General features: G+C 57.3%; 1 protein-coding gene across 2 annotated transcripts in view; it reads right to left on the reverse strand.

Annotated features, from left to right (window-relative positions):
- The window catches only part of tsg101a (tumor susceptibility 101a), a 56,588-nt gene extending 44,190 nt beyond the window's left edge, over positions 1-12,398 (reverse strand). Inside the window, exon 1 of one of the 2 annotated variants that reach the window (XM_086007723.1) lies at positions 12,235-12,398. In XM_086007723.1, coding sequence (XP_085863849.1) covers positions 12,235-12,276 — 42 coding nt within the window. In that variant the 5' untranslated portion in view covers positions 12,277-12,398. The remainder of the gene's footprint in view (positions 1-12,234) is intronic. The other variant, XM_086007722.1, reaches the window with a different exon arrangement.

A 12,398-nucleotide genomic window follows, 5' to 3' on the forward strand; every position in this document is an offset into this window, starting at 1 on the left:
ATTCGGCCCTTTGAGCCTGCTCCATCATGCAATATGATCATGGCTGATCCTCTATCTCAATACCATATTCCAGCTCTCTCCCCATACCCCTTAATGCCTTTTGTGTCTAGGAATCTATCTATCGCCTTCTTAAATATATTCAGTGACTTGGCCTCCACAGTCCTCTGTGGTAGAGAATTCCACAGGTTCACCACCCTCTGAGTGAAGAAATTTCTCCTCATCTCGTTCCTAAATGTCCTACCCCGTATCTTGAGACTGTGACCCCTCATTCTAGATCTCCCAGCCAGGGGAAACATCCTCCCTGCATCCAGTCTGTCTAGCCCTGTCAAAATTTTATATGTTTCAATGAGATCTCCTCTCATTCTTCTAAACCCTAGTGAATACAGGCCTAGTCGATCCAATCTCTCCTCATATGCCATCCCAGATTTCCCTTTCATAAATCCATGTTGACTTTGTCTAATCCCGTTGATATTTTCTGAGTGTCCTGTTATCACATCCTTTAAGAACATAAGAAATAGGAGCAGTAGGCCATTCGGCCCTTCGAGCCTGCTCCGCCATTCAATGAGATCATGGCTGATCTTCTGCCTCAACTCCATTCACTGGCCTTATCGCCATATCCCTTGATGCCCTTACTAGTCAGAAGTCTATCGACTTCTGTTTTGAATATACCCAATGACTGAGCCTCCACAGCCCTCTGGGATAGAGAATTCCAAAGATTCACCACCCTCTGTGTGAAGAAATTTCTTCTCATCTCAGTCCTGAATGGTCTACCCTTTATCCTGAGGCTGTGGCCCCTGGTTCTAGACTTCCCAGCCAAGGGAAACATTCTCCCAGCATCAACCCTATCAAGCCCTGTAATAATTTTGTATGCTTCGATGAGATCCCCTCTCATTCTTCTGAATTCAAGAGAATACAGGCCTAGTTTACTCAATCTCTTCTCATACAACAGTCCCGCCATCCCAGGAATCAATCTCGTGAACCTTCGTTGCACTCCCTCTATGGCAAGTATATCCTTCTTTAGGTAAGAATTCCAAAATTGTACACAGTACTCCAGCTGTGGTCTCACCAAGGCCCTGTATAATTGGAGTAAGACTTCTTTACTCCTGTACTCAAATCCTCTTGTAATGAAGGCCAGCATACCATTTGCCTTCCTAATGGCTTGCTGCACCTGCAGATTCACTTTCAGTGACTCATGTACAAGGACACCCAAGTCCTTTTGAGCATCTGCATTCCCCAATCTTTCACCATTTCTGTTTTTTCTAACAAAGTGGATAACTTCACATTTACCCACATTATAATCCATCTGCCATGTTCTCGCCCACCCACTGAGCCTGTCGAGATCCCCTTGAAGCCTCTTCACAACTGACACAGCCACCTAGCTTTGTATCATCAGCAAATTTGGAAATGTTACATTTAGTCCCCTCAGCCAAATCATTGATATAGATTGTGAATAGCTGGGGCCCAAGCACCGATCCTTGCGGTACCCCACTAGTCACAGCCTGCCATCCTGAAAAAGACCCGTTTATCCCTACTCTTTGTTTTCTGTCTGTTAACCAATTCTCAATCCATGCTAGTATATTACCCCCAATTCCATGTACCCTAATTTTGTTCACCAACCTCGTGTGGGGCCTTATCGAAGGCCTTCTGAAAATCCAAATACACCACATCTACCGGTTCCCCTTTGTCTACTCCACTAGTTACATCCTCAAAGAACTCCAATAGGTTTGTCAAACAGGATTTCCCTTTCATAAATCCATGTTGACTCTGCCCAATCTTACTATTAGTTTCTAAGTGCCCAGTTATTGCATCCTCCCAACTACTGATGTGAGACTAACAGGTCTGTAGTTCCCCGTTTTCTCTCTCCCTCCTTTCTTAAATAGCGGGGTTACATTTGCTATCCTCCAATCTGCAGGAACCGTTCCAGAATCTATAGAATATTGGAAGATGACAACCAATACGTCCACTATCCCAATGGCCACCTCTTTCAAAACCCTAGGATGTAGGTCATCCGGTCCTTGGGAATTATCAACTTTTAGTCCCATTAATTTTGCTAGTACTGTTTTTTTTACTAATAATAATTTCTTTAAGTTCCTCATTCTCACCACACCCTTGGTTTTCTCGTATTTCTGGGCGGTTTTTTGTGTCTTCCTCCGTGAAGACAGAAACAAAGTATTAATTAATTTCTCTGCCATTTCCTCATTCCCCATTATAACATTCTCCCGTCTCTGACTGTAAAGGACCTACATTTACCTTTGCCAATCTTATCCTTTTCACATACCTATATAATAGACTCTAGCATTTTCCCTACTACTGATGTTAGGCTAACCGGTCTGTAGTTCCCTGTTTTCTCTCCTCCTTTTTTAAATAGTGGGGTTACATTTGCCACCCTCAATCTGCAGGAACTGCTCCATAATCTATAGAATTTTGGAAGATGACAATCAATGCATCCACTATTTCCATGGCTACCTCTTTTAGTACTCTGGGGTGCAGATTATCAGGCCCTGGTGATTTATCAGGTTTCAGTCCCATTAATTTCACCAGCACTATTTTTTTTACTAATACTAATTTCCTTTAATTCCTCCTTCTCACTAGACCTTGGTTCCCTAGCATTTCTGGGAAGTTACTTGTGTCCTCTTCCGTGAAGACAGAACCAAAGTATTTGTTTAATTGCTCTGCCATTTCCTTGTTCCCCATTATAAATTCTCCCGTTTCTGACTGTACAGGACCTACATTTGTCTGTCGCTACTCTTATTCTTTTTACATACTTGTAGAAGCTTTTACAGTCCGCTTTATGTTCTTGCAAGTTACTCTCATACTCTATTTTCCCCTCTTAATCAATCTCTTGATCCTTTTTTGCTGAACTCTAAACTGCTCCCAATCCTCAGGCTTGCTACTTGATCTGGCAACTTTATATAACTCCTCTTTGGATCGAATACTATCCATAATTTATTTTGTTAGCCATGGTTGGGCCGCTTTTCCTTTTGTGTTTTTGCGCCAGAAAGGAATGTATAACTGCTGCAATTCATGCATTCGTTCCTTAAATGTTAGCCATTGCCTATCTACCGTCATGTCTTTTATTGAAGCTCCCCAATCTATCATAGCCAACTCACACCTCAAACCTTCGTAGATTCCTATGTTTAGATTTAGGACCCTAGTTTTGGATTGGACTTCTTCATTAATGAAAAATTCTATCATGTCTCTGTCTCTCTCCCTCTGCCATTCTCTCTACCACTCTCTCCCTCTGCCACTCAGTCCCTCCCTCACTCAGTCTCCCTCCCTCTCCCACTCCCTCCCCCCTCCCCAACACTCCCCTTCCGCCACACTCCCCCTCACCACTCTCTCCCCCCTCACCCCCGCCACTCTCACCCGCTCCCCTCCCACCACTCTCACCCCCCTCCCTCCCCCCCGCCGCTCTCTCCCCTCCCTCCCGCTCCCCCCTCCGCTGCTCTGCCCCCTCCGCCGCTCTGCCCCCTCCCTCCCCCTCCGCCGCTCCCTCCTCCCTCCCTCCCCCTCCGCCGCTCCCCCCTCCCTCCCCCCTCCTCCCTCTCCGCCGCTCCCCCTCTCCCGCTCCCCTGCTCCCCCTCTCCCGCCCCCTCTGCCGCTCCCCCTCTCCCTCCCCCCTCTCTCTCCCCCTCCGCCGCTCCCACTCTCTCTCTCTCCCCTTCCGCCACTCTCTCTCTCTCTCTGCCACTCTCTCTCTCTCCGCCACTCACACTCTCTCTCTCCCTCCGCCACTCTCTCTCTCTCCTTCCGCCACTCTCTCTCTCCGCCTCTCTCTCTCTCCCTCCACCACTCACTCTCTCTCTCTCTCCTCCGCCACTCTCTCTCCGCCACTCTCTCTCTCTCTCCCTCCGCCACTCTCTCTCTCCTTCCCGCCTCTCTCTCTCTGCCACTCTCTCTCTCTCCGCCACTCACTCTCTCTCTCTCTCCCTCCGCCACTCTCTCTCTCCGCCACTCACTCTCTCCGCCACTCTCTCCGCCACACTCTCTCTCTCCTTCCGCCACTCTCTCTCTCTCTCCCTCCGCCACTCTCTCTCTCTCCGCCACTCTCTCCCTCCGCCACTCTCTCCCTCCGCCACTCTCTCTCTCCGCCACTCTCTCTCTCCCTCCGCCACTCTCTCTCTCTCCCGCTGCCACTCTCTCTCTCTCTCCCGCTGCCACTCTCTCTCTCTCTCCCGCTGCCACTCTCACTCTCTCCCTCTCCCGCTGCCACTCTCTCCCGCTGCCACTCTCTCCCGCTGCCACTCTCCCGCTGCCACTCTCTCCCTCCCCCGCTGCCACTCTCTCTCTCTCCCGCTGCCTCTCTCTCTCTCCCGCTGCCACTCTCTCTCTCTCCCGCTGCCACTCTCTCTCTCCCGCTGCCTCTCTCTCCCGCTGCCACTCTCTCTCTCCGCTGCCACTCTCTCTCTCCCGCTGCCACTCACTTTCTCTCCCGCTGCCACTCCCTCTCCCACTCCCTCTCCCTCTGCCACTCCCACTCTCCCTTTGCCACTCTCTCTCTCTCCTGCTGCCACTCTCCCTCTCCTGCTGCCACTCTCCCTCTCCCGCTGCCACTCTCTCTCTCCCGCTGCCACTCTCTCTCTCCCGCTGCCACTCTCTCTCTCCCGCTGCCACTCTCTCTCTCTCTCCCGCTGCCACTCTCTCTCTCTCTCCCGCTGCCACTCTCTCTCTCTCTCTCCCGCTGGCATTCTCTCTCTCCCGCTGGCACTCTCTCTCTCTCCCGCTGCCACTCTCTCTCTCCCGCTGCCACTCTCTCTCTCCCGCTGCCACTCTCTCTCTCTCTCCGCTGCCACTCTCTCTCCCGCTGCCACTCTCTCTCTCTCTCTCCCGCTGCCACTCTCTCCTCTCTCCCGCTGCCACTCTCTCTCTCCCGCTGCCACTCTCTCTCTCTCTCTCCCGCTGCACTCTCTCTCTCTCTCTCTCTCCCGCTGCCACTCTCTCTCCCGCTGCCACTCTCTCTCTCTCTCTCCCGCTGCCACTCTCTCTCTCTCTCCCGCTGCCACTCTCTCTCTCTCTCTCTCCCGCTGGCCACTCTCTCATCCCGCTGCCACTCTCTCTCTCCCGCTGCACTCTCTCTCTCTCTCTCTCTCCCGCTGCCACTCTCTCTCTCTCTCTCCCGCTGCCACTCTCTCTCTCTCTCTCCCGCTGCCACTCTCTCTCTCTCTCTCCCGCTGCCACTCTCTCTCTCTCCCGCTGTCACTCTCTCTCTCTCTCCCGCTGCCACTCTCTCTCTCTCTCCCGCTGCCACTCTCTCTCTCTCTCTCTCCCGCTGCCACTCTCTCTCTCTCTCTCCCGCTGCCACTCTCTCTCTCTCTCTCCCGCTGCCACTCTCTCTCTCTCTCCCGCTGCCACTCTCTCTCTCTCTCTCCCGCTGCCACTCTCTCTCTCTCTCTCCCGCTGCCACTCTCTCTCTCTCTCTCCCGCTGCCACTCTCTCTCTCTCTCTCTCCGCTGCCACTCTCTCTCTCCCGCTGCCACTCTCTCTCTCTCCCGCTGCCACTCTCTCTCTCTCTCTCCCGCTGCCACTCTCTCTCTCTCTCTCCCGCTGCCACTCTCTCTCTCTCTCCCGCTGCCACTCTCTCTCTCTCTCTCTCCGCTGCCACTCTCTCTCTCTCTCTCCCGCTGCCACTCTCTCTCTCTCCCGCTGCCACTCTCTCTCTCCCGCTGCCACTCTCTCTCTCTCTCCCGCTGCACTCTCTCTCTCTCTCTCTCGCTCCCGCTGCCTCTCTCTCTCTCTCTCTCTCCCGCTGCCACTCTCTCTTCTCTCTCCCGCTGCCACTCTCTCTCTCTCTCCCGCTGCCACTCTCTCTCTCACCGTCTGCCACTCTCTCTCTCTCTCTCCCGCTGGCACTCACTCTCTCTCTCTCCCGCTGCCACTCTCTCTCTCTCCCGCTGCCACTCTCTCTCTCTCCCACTCTCTCTCTCTCTCGCTCCCGCTGCTCTCTCTCTCTCTCTCTCTCCCGCTGCCACTCTCTCTCTCTCTCTCCCGCTGCACTCTCTCTCTCTCTCTCTCTCCCGCTGCCACTCTCTCTCTCCGCTGGCACTCTCTCTCTCTCTCCCGCTGCCACTCTCTCTCTCTCCCGCTGCCACTCTCTCTCTCTCCCGCTGCCACTCTCTCTCTCTCTCTCTCTCCCGCTGCCACTCTCTCTCTCCCACTCTCTCTCTCTCCCGCTGCCACTCTCTCTCTCCCGCTGCCACTCTCTCTCTCTCTCTCTCCCGCTGCCCACTCTCTCTCTCTCTCTCCCGCTGCCACTCTCTCTCTCTCTCTCCGCTGCCACTCTCTCTCTCTCTCTCCCGCTGCCACTCTCTCTCTCTCTCTCCCGCTGCCACTCTCTCTCTCTCTCTCCCGCTGCCACTCTCTCTCTCTCTCTCCCGCTGGCACTCTCTCTCTCTCTCTCCCGCTGCCACTCTCTCTCTCTCTCTCTCCCGCTGCCACTCTCTCTCCCGCTGCCACTCTCTCTCTCCCGCTGCCACTCTCTCTCTCTCTCTCTCTCCCGCTGCCACTCTCTCTCTCTCTCTCCCGCTGCCACTCTCTCTCTCTCTCTCCCGCTGCCACTCTCTCCTCTCTCTCTCCCGCTGCCACTCTCTCTCTCTCTCCGCTGTCACTCTCTCTCTCTCTCTCCCGCTGCCACTCTCTCTCTCTCTCCCGCTGCCACTCTCTCTCTCTCTCCCGCTGCCACTCTCTCTCTCTCTCTCCCGCTGCCACTCTCTCTCCTCTCTCCCGCTGCCACTCTCTCTCTCTCTCTCCCGCTGCCACTCTCTCTCTCTCTCTCCCGCTGCCACTCTCTCTCTCTCTCTCCCGCTGCCACTCTCTCTCTCTCTCTCCCGCTGCCACTCTCTCTCTCTCTCTCCCGCTGCCACTCTCTCCTCTCCCGCTGCCACTCTCTCTCTCTCCCGCTGCCACTCCTCTCTCTCTCTCTCTCCCGCTGCCACTCTCTCTCTCTCTCTCCCGCTGCCACTCTCTCTCTCTCTCCCGCTGCCACTCTCTCTCTCTCTCTCCCGCTGCCACTCTCTCTCTCTCTCTCCCGCTGCCACTCTCTCTCTCTCCCGCTGCCACTCTCTCTCTCCCGCTGCCACTCTCTCTCTCTCTCCCGCTTGCCACTCTCTCTCTCTCTCTCTCGCTCCCGCTGCCTCTCTCTCTCTCTCTCTCTCCCGCTGCCACTCTCTCTCTCTCTCCCGCTGCCCTCTCTCTCTCTCTCCCGCTGCCACTCTCTCTCTCCGCTGCCACTCTCTCTCTCTCCCCCGCTGGCACTCACTCTCGCTCTCCGCTGCAACTCTCTCTCTCTCCCGCTGCCACTCTCTCTCTCTCCCACTCTCTCTCTCTCGCTCCCGCTGCCTCTCTCTCTCTCTCTCTCTCCCGCTGCCACTCTCTCTCTCTCTCTCCCGCTGCACTCTCTCTCTCTCTCTCTCCGCTGCACTCTCTCTCTCCCGCTGGCACTCTCTCTCTCTCTCCCGCTGCCACTCTCTCTCTCGCTCCCGCTGCCTCTCTCTCTCTCCCGCTGCCTCTCTCTCTCCCGCTGCCACTCTCTCTCTCTCCCGCTGCCACTCTCTCTCTCTCCCGCTGCCACTCTCTCTCTCTCTCTCCCGCTGCCACTCTCTCTCTCTCCCTCTCTCTCTCTCCCGCTGCCACTCTCTCTCTCCGCTGCCACTCTCTCTCTCTCTCTCTCTCCCGCTGCCACTCTCTCTCTCTCTCCCGCTGCCACTCTCTCTCTCTCTCTCCCGCTGCCACTCTCTCTCTCTCTCTCCCGCTGCCACTCTCTCTCTCTCTCTCCCGCTGCCACTCTCTCTCTCTCTCCCGCTGCACTCTCTCTCTCTCTCTCCCGCTGGCCACTCTCTCTCTCTCTCTCCCGCTGCCACTCTCTCTCTCTCCGCTGCCCTCTCTCTCTCTCCCGCTGCCACTCTCTCTCTCTCCCACTCTCTCTCTCTCCCGCTGCCACTCTCTCTCTCTCGCTCGCTCTCTCTCTCTCCCGCTGCCTCTCTCTCTCTCTCTCCCGCTGCCACTCTCTCTCTCTCTCTCTCCCGCTGGCACTCACTCTCTCTCTCTCCCGCTGGCACTCACTCTCTCTCTCCCGCTGCCCTCTCTCTCTCTCCGCTGCCACTCTCTCTCTCGCTCCCGCTGCCTCTCTCTCTCTCCCGCTGCCTCTCTCTCTCTCCCGCTGCCACTCTCTCCTCTCTCCCGCTGCCACTCTCTCTCTCTCTCTCTCCGCTGCACTCTCTCTCTCCCGCTGCCACTCTCTCTCTCTCCCGCTGCCACTCTCTCTCTCTCCCGCTGCACTCTCTCTCTCTCTCCCGCTGCCACTCTCTCTCTCTCCCGCTGCCACTCTCTCTCTCTCCCGCTGCCACTCTCTCTCTCTCCGCTGCCACTCTCTCTCTCTCTCTCCCGCTGCCTCTCTCTCTCTCTCTCTCTCCCGCTGCCACTCTCTCTCTCTCTCTCCGCTGCCACTCTCTCTCTCTCTCTCCCGCTGCCACTCTCTCTCTCTCTCTCCCGCTGCACTCTCTCTCTCTCTCTCTCCCGCTGCCACTCTCTCTCTCTCTCCCGCTGCCACTCTCTCTCTCTCTCCCGCTGCCTCTCTCTCTCTCCCGCTGGCTCTCTCTCTCTCCCGCTGCCACTCTCTCTCTCTCTCCCGCTGCACTCTCTCTCTCTTCCCGCTGCCACTCTCTCTCTCTCTCTCCCGCTGCCACTCTCTCTCTCCCCGCTGCCACTCTCTCTCTCTCCCGCTGCCACTCTCTCTCTCCCGCTGCCACTCTCTCTCTCTCCCGCTGCCACTCTCTCTCTCCCGCTGCCACTCTCTCTCTCCCGCTGCCACTCTCTCTCTCTCCCGCTGCCACTCTCTCTCTCCCGCTGCCACTCTCTCTCTCTCTCTCCCGCTGCCACTCTCTCTCTCTCTCTCTCTCCCGCTGCCACTCTCTCTCTCTCCCGCTGCCACTCTCTCTCCCGCTGCCACTCTCTCTCTCTCTCCGCTGCCACTCTCTCTCGCTCCCGCTGCCCTCTCTCTCTCTCTCTCACTCCCGCTGCCACTCTCTCTCTCTCTCTCCCTCTGCCACTCTCTCTCTCTCTCCCCGCTGCCACTCTCTCTCTCTCTCTCTCTCCCACTGCCACTCTCTCTCTCCCGCTGCCACTCTCTCTCTCTCTCCCGCTGCCACTCTCTCTCCCTCCCGCTGCCTCTCTCTCTCTCTCTCTCCCCGCTGCCACTCTCTCTCTCTCTCCCGCTGCCACTCTCTCTCTCTCTCCGCTGCCACTCTCTCTCTCCCGCTGCCACTCTCTCTCTCTCTCTCCCGCTGCCACTCTCTCTCTCTCTCTCCCGCTGCCACTCTCTCTCTCCCGCTGCCACTCTCTCTCCCCCGCTGCCACTCTCTCTCTCTCTCCCGCTGCCACTCTCTCTCTCTCTCTCTCTCTCTCTCTCCCGCTGCCACTCTTCTCTCTCTCTCTCCCGCTGCCACTCTCTCTCTCTCCCTCTGCAACTCTCTCTCTCCCGCTGCCACTCTCTCTCTCTCCGCTGCCACTCTCTCTCTCTCCCGCTGCCACTCTCTCTCCCGCTGCCACTCTTCTCTCTCTCTCTCTCTCTCTCTCTCTCTCCCGCTGCCACTCTCTCTCTCTCTCTCTCCCGCTGCCACTCTCTCTCCGCTGCACTCTCTCCCGCTGCCACTCTCTCTCTCTCTCTCCCGCTGCCACTCTCTCTCTCTCTCTCCCGCTGCCACTCTCTCTCTCTCTCTCCCGCTGCACTCTCTCTCTCTCCCGCTGCCACTCTCTCTCTCTCTCTCTCTCCCGCTGCCACTCTCTCTCTCTCTCTCCCGCTGCCACTCTCTCTCTCTCTCTCCCGCTGCCACTCTCTCTCTCTCTCTCCCGCTGCCACTCTCTCTCCCCTGCCACTCTCTCTCCCGCTGCCACTCTCTCTCCCGCTGCCACTCTCTCTCCCGCTGCCTCTCACCCGCTGCCACTCTCTCTCTCCCGCTGCCACTCTCTCTCTCTCTCCCGCTGCCACTCTCTCTCTCTCCGCTGCCACTCTCTCTCTCTCTCTCTCCCGCTGCCACTCTCTCTCTCTCTCTCCCGCTGCCACTCTCTCTCTCTCTCCCGCTGCCACTCTCTTCTCTCTCTCCCGCTGCCACTCTCTCTCTCTCTCTCCCGCTGCCACTCTCTCTCTCTCTCTCCCGCTGCCACTCTCTCTCTCTCTCTCCCGCTGCCACTCTCTCTCTCTCTCTCCCGCTGCCACTCTCTCTCTCTCTCCTCCCGCTGCCACTCTCTCTCTCTCTCCCGCTGCCACTCTCTCTCTCCCGCTCACTCTCTCTCTCCCGCTGCCACTCTCTCTCTCTCTCTCCGCTGCCACTCTCTCTCTCTCTCTCCCGCTGCCACTCTCTCTCTCTCCCGCTGCCACTCTCTCTCTCTCTCTCCCGCTGCCACTCTCTCTCTCTCTCTCCCGCTGCCACTCTCTCTCTCTCTCTCCCGCTGCCACTCTCTCTCTCTCTCTCCCGCTGCCACTCTCTCTCTCTCTCTCCCGCTGCCACTCTCTCTCTCTCTCTCTCCCGCTGCCACTCTCTCTCTCTCTCCCGCTGCCACTCTCTCTCTCTCTCCCGCTGCCACTCTCTCTCTCCTCTCTCTCCCGCTGCCACTCTCTCTCTCTCTCTCCCGCTGCCACTCTCTCTCTCTCTCTCCCGCTGCCACTCTCTCTCTCTCTCCCGCTGCCACTCTCTCTCTCTCTCTCCCGCTGCCACTCTCTCTCTCTCTCTTCCCGCTTGCCACTCTCTCTCTCTCTCTCCCGCTGCCACTCTCTCTCTCTCTCCCGCTGCCACTCTCTCTCTCTCTCTCCCGCTGCCACTCTCTCTCTCTCTCTCCGCTGCCACTCTCTCTCTCTCTCCCGCTGCCACTCTCTCTCTCTCTCTCTCCCGCTGCCACTCTCTCTCTTCTCTCCGCTGCCACTCTCTCTCTCTCTCTCCCGCTGCCACTCTCTCTCTCTCTCCCGCTGCACTCTCTCTCTCTCTCTCTCCCGCTGCCACTCTCTCTCTCTCTCCCGCTGCCACTCTCTGCTCTCTCTCCCGCTGCCACTCTCTCTGCTCTCTCTCTCTCCGCTGCCACTCTCTCTCTCTCTCTCCCGCTGCCACTCTCTCTCTCTCTCTCCCGCTGCCACTCTCTCTCTCTCTCCCCGCTGCCACTCTCTCTCTCTCTCTCCGCTGCCACTCTCTCTCTCCCGCTGCACTCTCTCTCTCTCTCTCTCTCCCGCTGCCACTCTCTCTCTCTCCCGCTGCCACTCTCTCTCTCTCTCTCCGCTGCCACTCTCTCTCTCTCCCGCTGCCACTCTCTCCTCTCTCTCTCCCGCTGCCACTCTCTCTCTCTCTCCCGCTGCCACCTTCTCTCTCCAGCTGCCACTCTCTCTCTCTCTCTCCCGCTGCCACTCTCTCTCTCTCTCTCCGCTGCCACTCTCTCTCTCTCTCTCTCCCGCTGCCACTCTCTCTCTCTCTCCCCTGCCACTCTCTCTCTCTCTCTCTCCCGCTGCCACTCTCTCTCTCTCTCCCGCTGCCACTCTCTCTCTCTCTCTCCCGCTGCCACTCTCTCTCCCGCTGCCTCTCTCTCTCTCTCCCGCTGCCACTCTCGCTCTCTCTCTCCCGCTGCCACTCTCTCTCTCTCTCCCCCGCTGCCACTCTCTCTCTCCCGCTGCCACTCTCTCTCTCTCTCTCCCGCTGCCACTCTCTCTCTCCCGCTGCCACTCTCTCTCTCTCCCGCTGCCACTCTCTCTCTCTCTCCCGCTGCCACTCTCTCTCTCTCTCTCTCTCCCGCTGCCACTCTCTCTCTCTCTCTCTCTCCCGCTGCCACTCTCTCTCTCTCCCGCTGCCACTCTCTCTCTCTCTCTCCCGCTGCCACTCTCTCTCTCTCTCTCCCGCTGCCACTCTCTCTCTCTCTCTCCCCCGCTGCCACTCTCTCTCTCCCGCTGCCACTCTCTCTCTCTCCCGCTGCCACTCTCTCTCTCTCTCTCCCGCTGCCACTCTCTACCCTCTGCCTCTCTACCCTCTGCCTCTCTACCCTCTGCCACTCCCTCTCCCTCTCTGCCACTCACTCACCCTTTGCCACTCTCTCTCTACCCCCTGCGCCTCTCTCTCTCCCGCTGTCACTCTCTCTCTCTCCCTCTGCCACTCTCTCTCTCCCTCTGCCACACAATCTCTCTCCCGCTGCCACTCTCTCACTCCCTCTGCCACACTCTCTCTCTCTCCCGCTCTCACTCCCTCTGCCACTCTCTCTCCTTACCTTTGATACCATTTTTTTCAGCACTCCCTCCGTTACCGCCATGGCTTCAGTTCTCTTTCGCTCTGTTTACTCTTTTCTGCTACTTCGGATCCACTTCAGCTTCCCTTTCCGCCCGGCCTAGGCAAAACCGGAAGTACTCACTGGTTACTCATTAGACCCAGGAC

Source organism: Somniosus microcephalus, chromosome 15, assembly GCF_052327205.1.
Source record: "Somniosus microcephalus isolate GS21.2 chromosome 15, FLI_Smic_1.0, whole genome shotgun sequence".
NCBI classification, from domain to species: domain Eukaryota; kingdom Metazoa; phylum Chordata; class Chondrichthyes; order Squaliformes; family Somniosidae; genus Somniosus; species Somniosus microcephalus.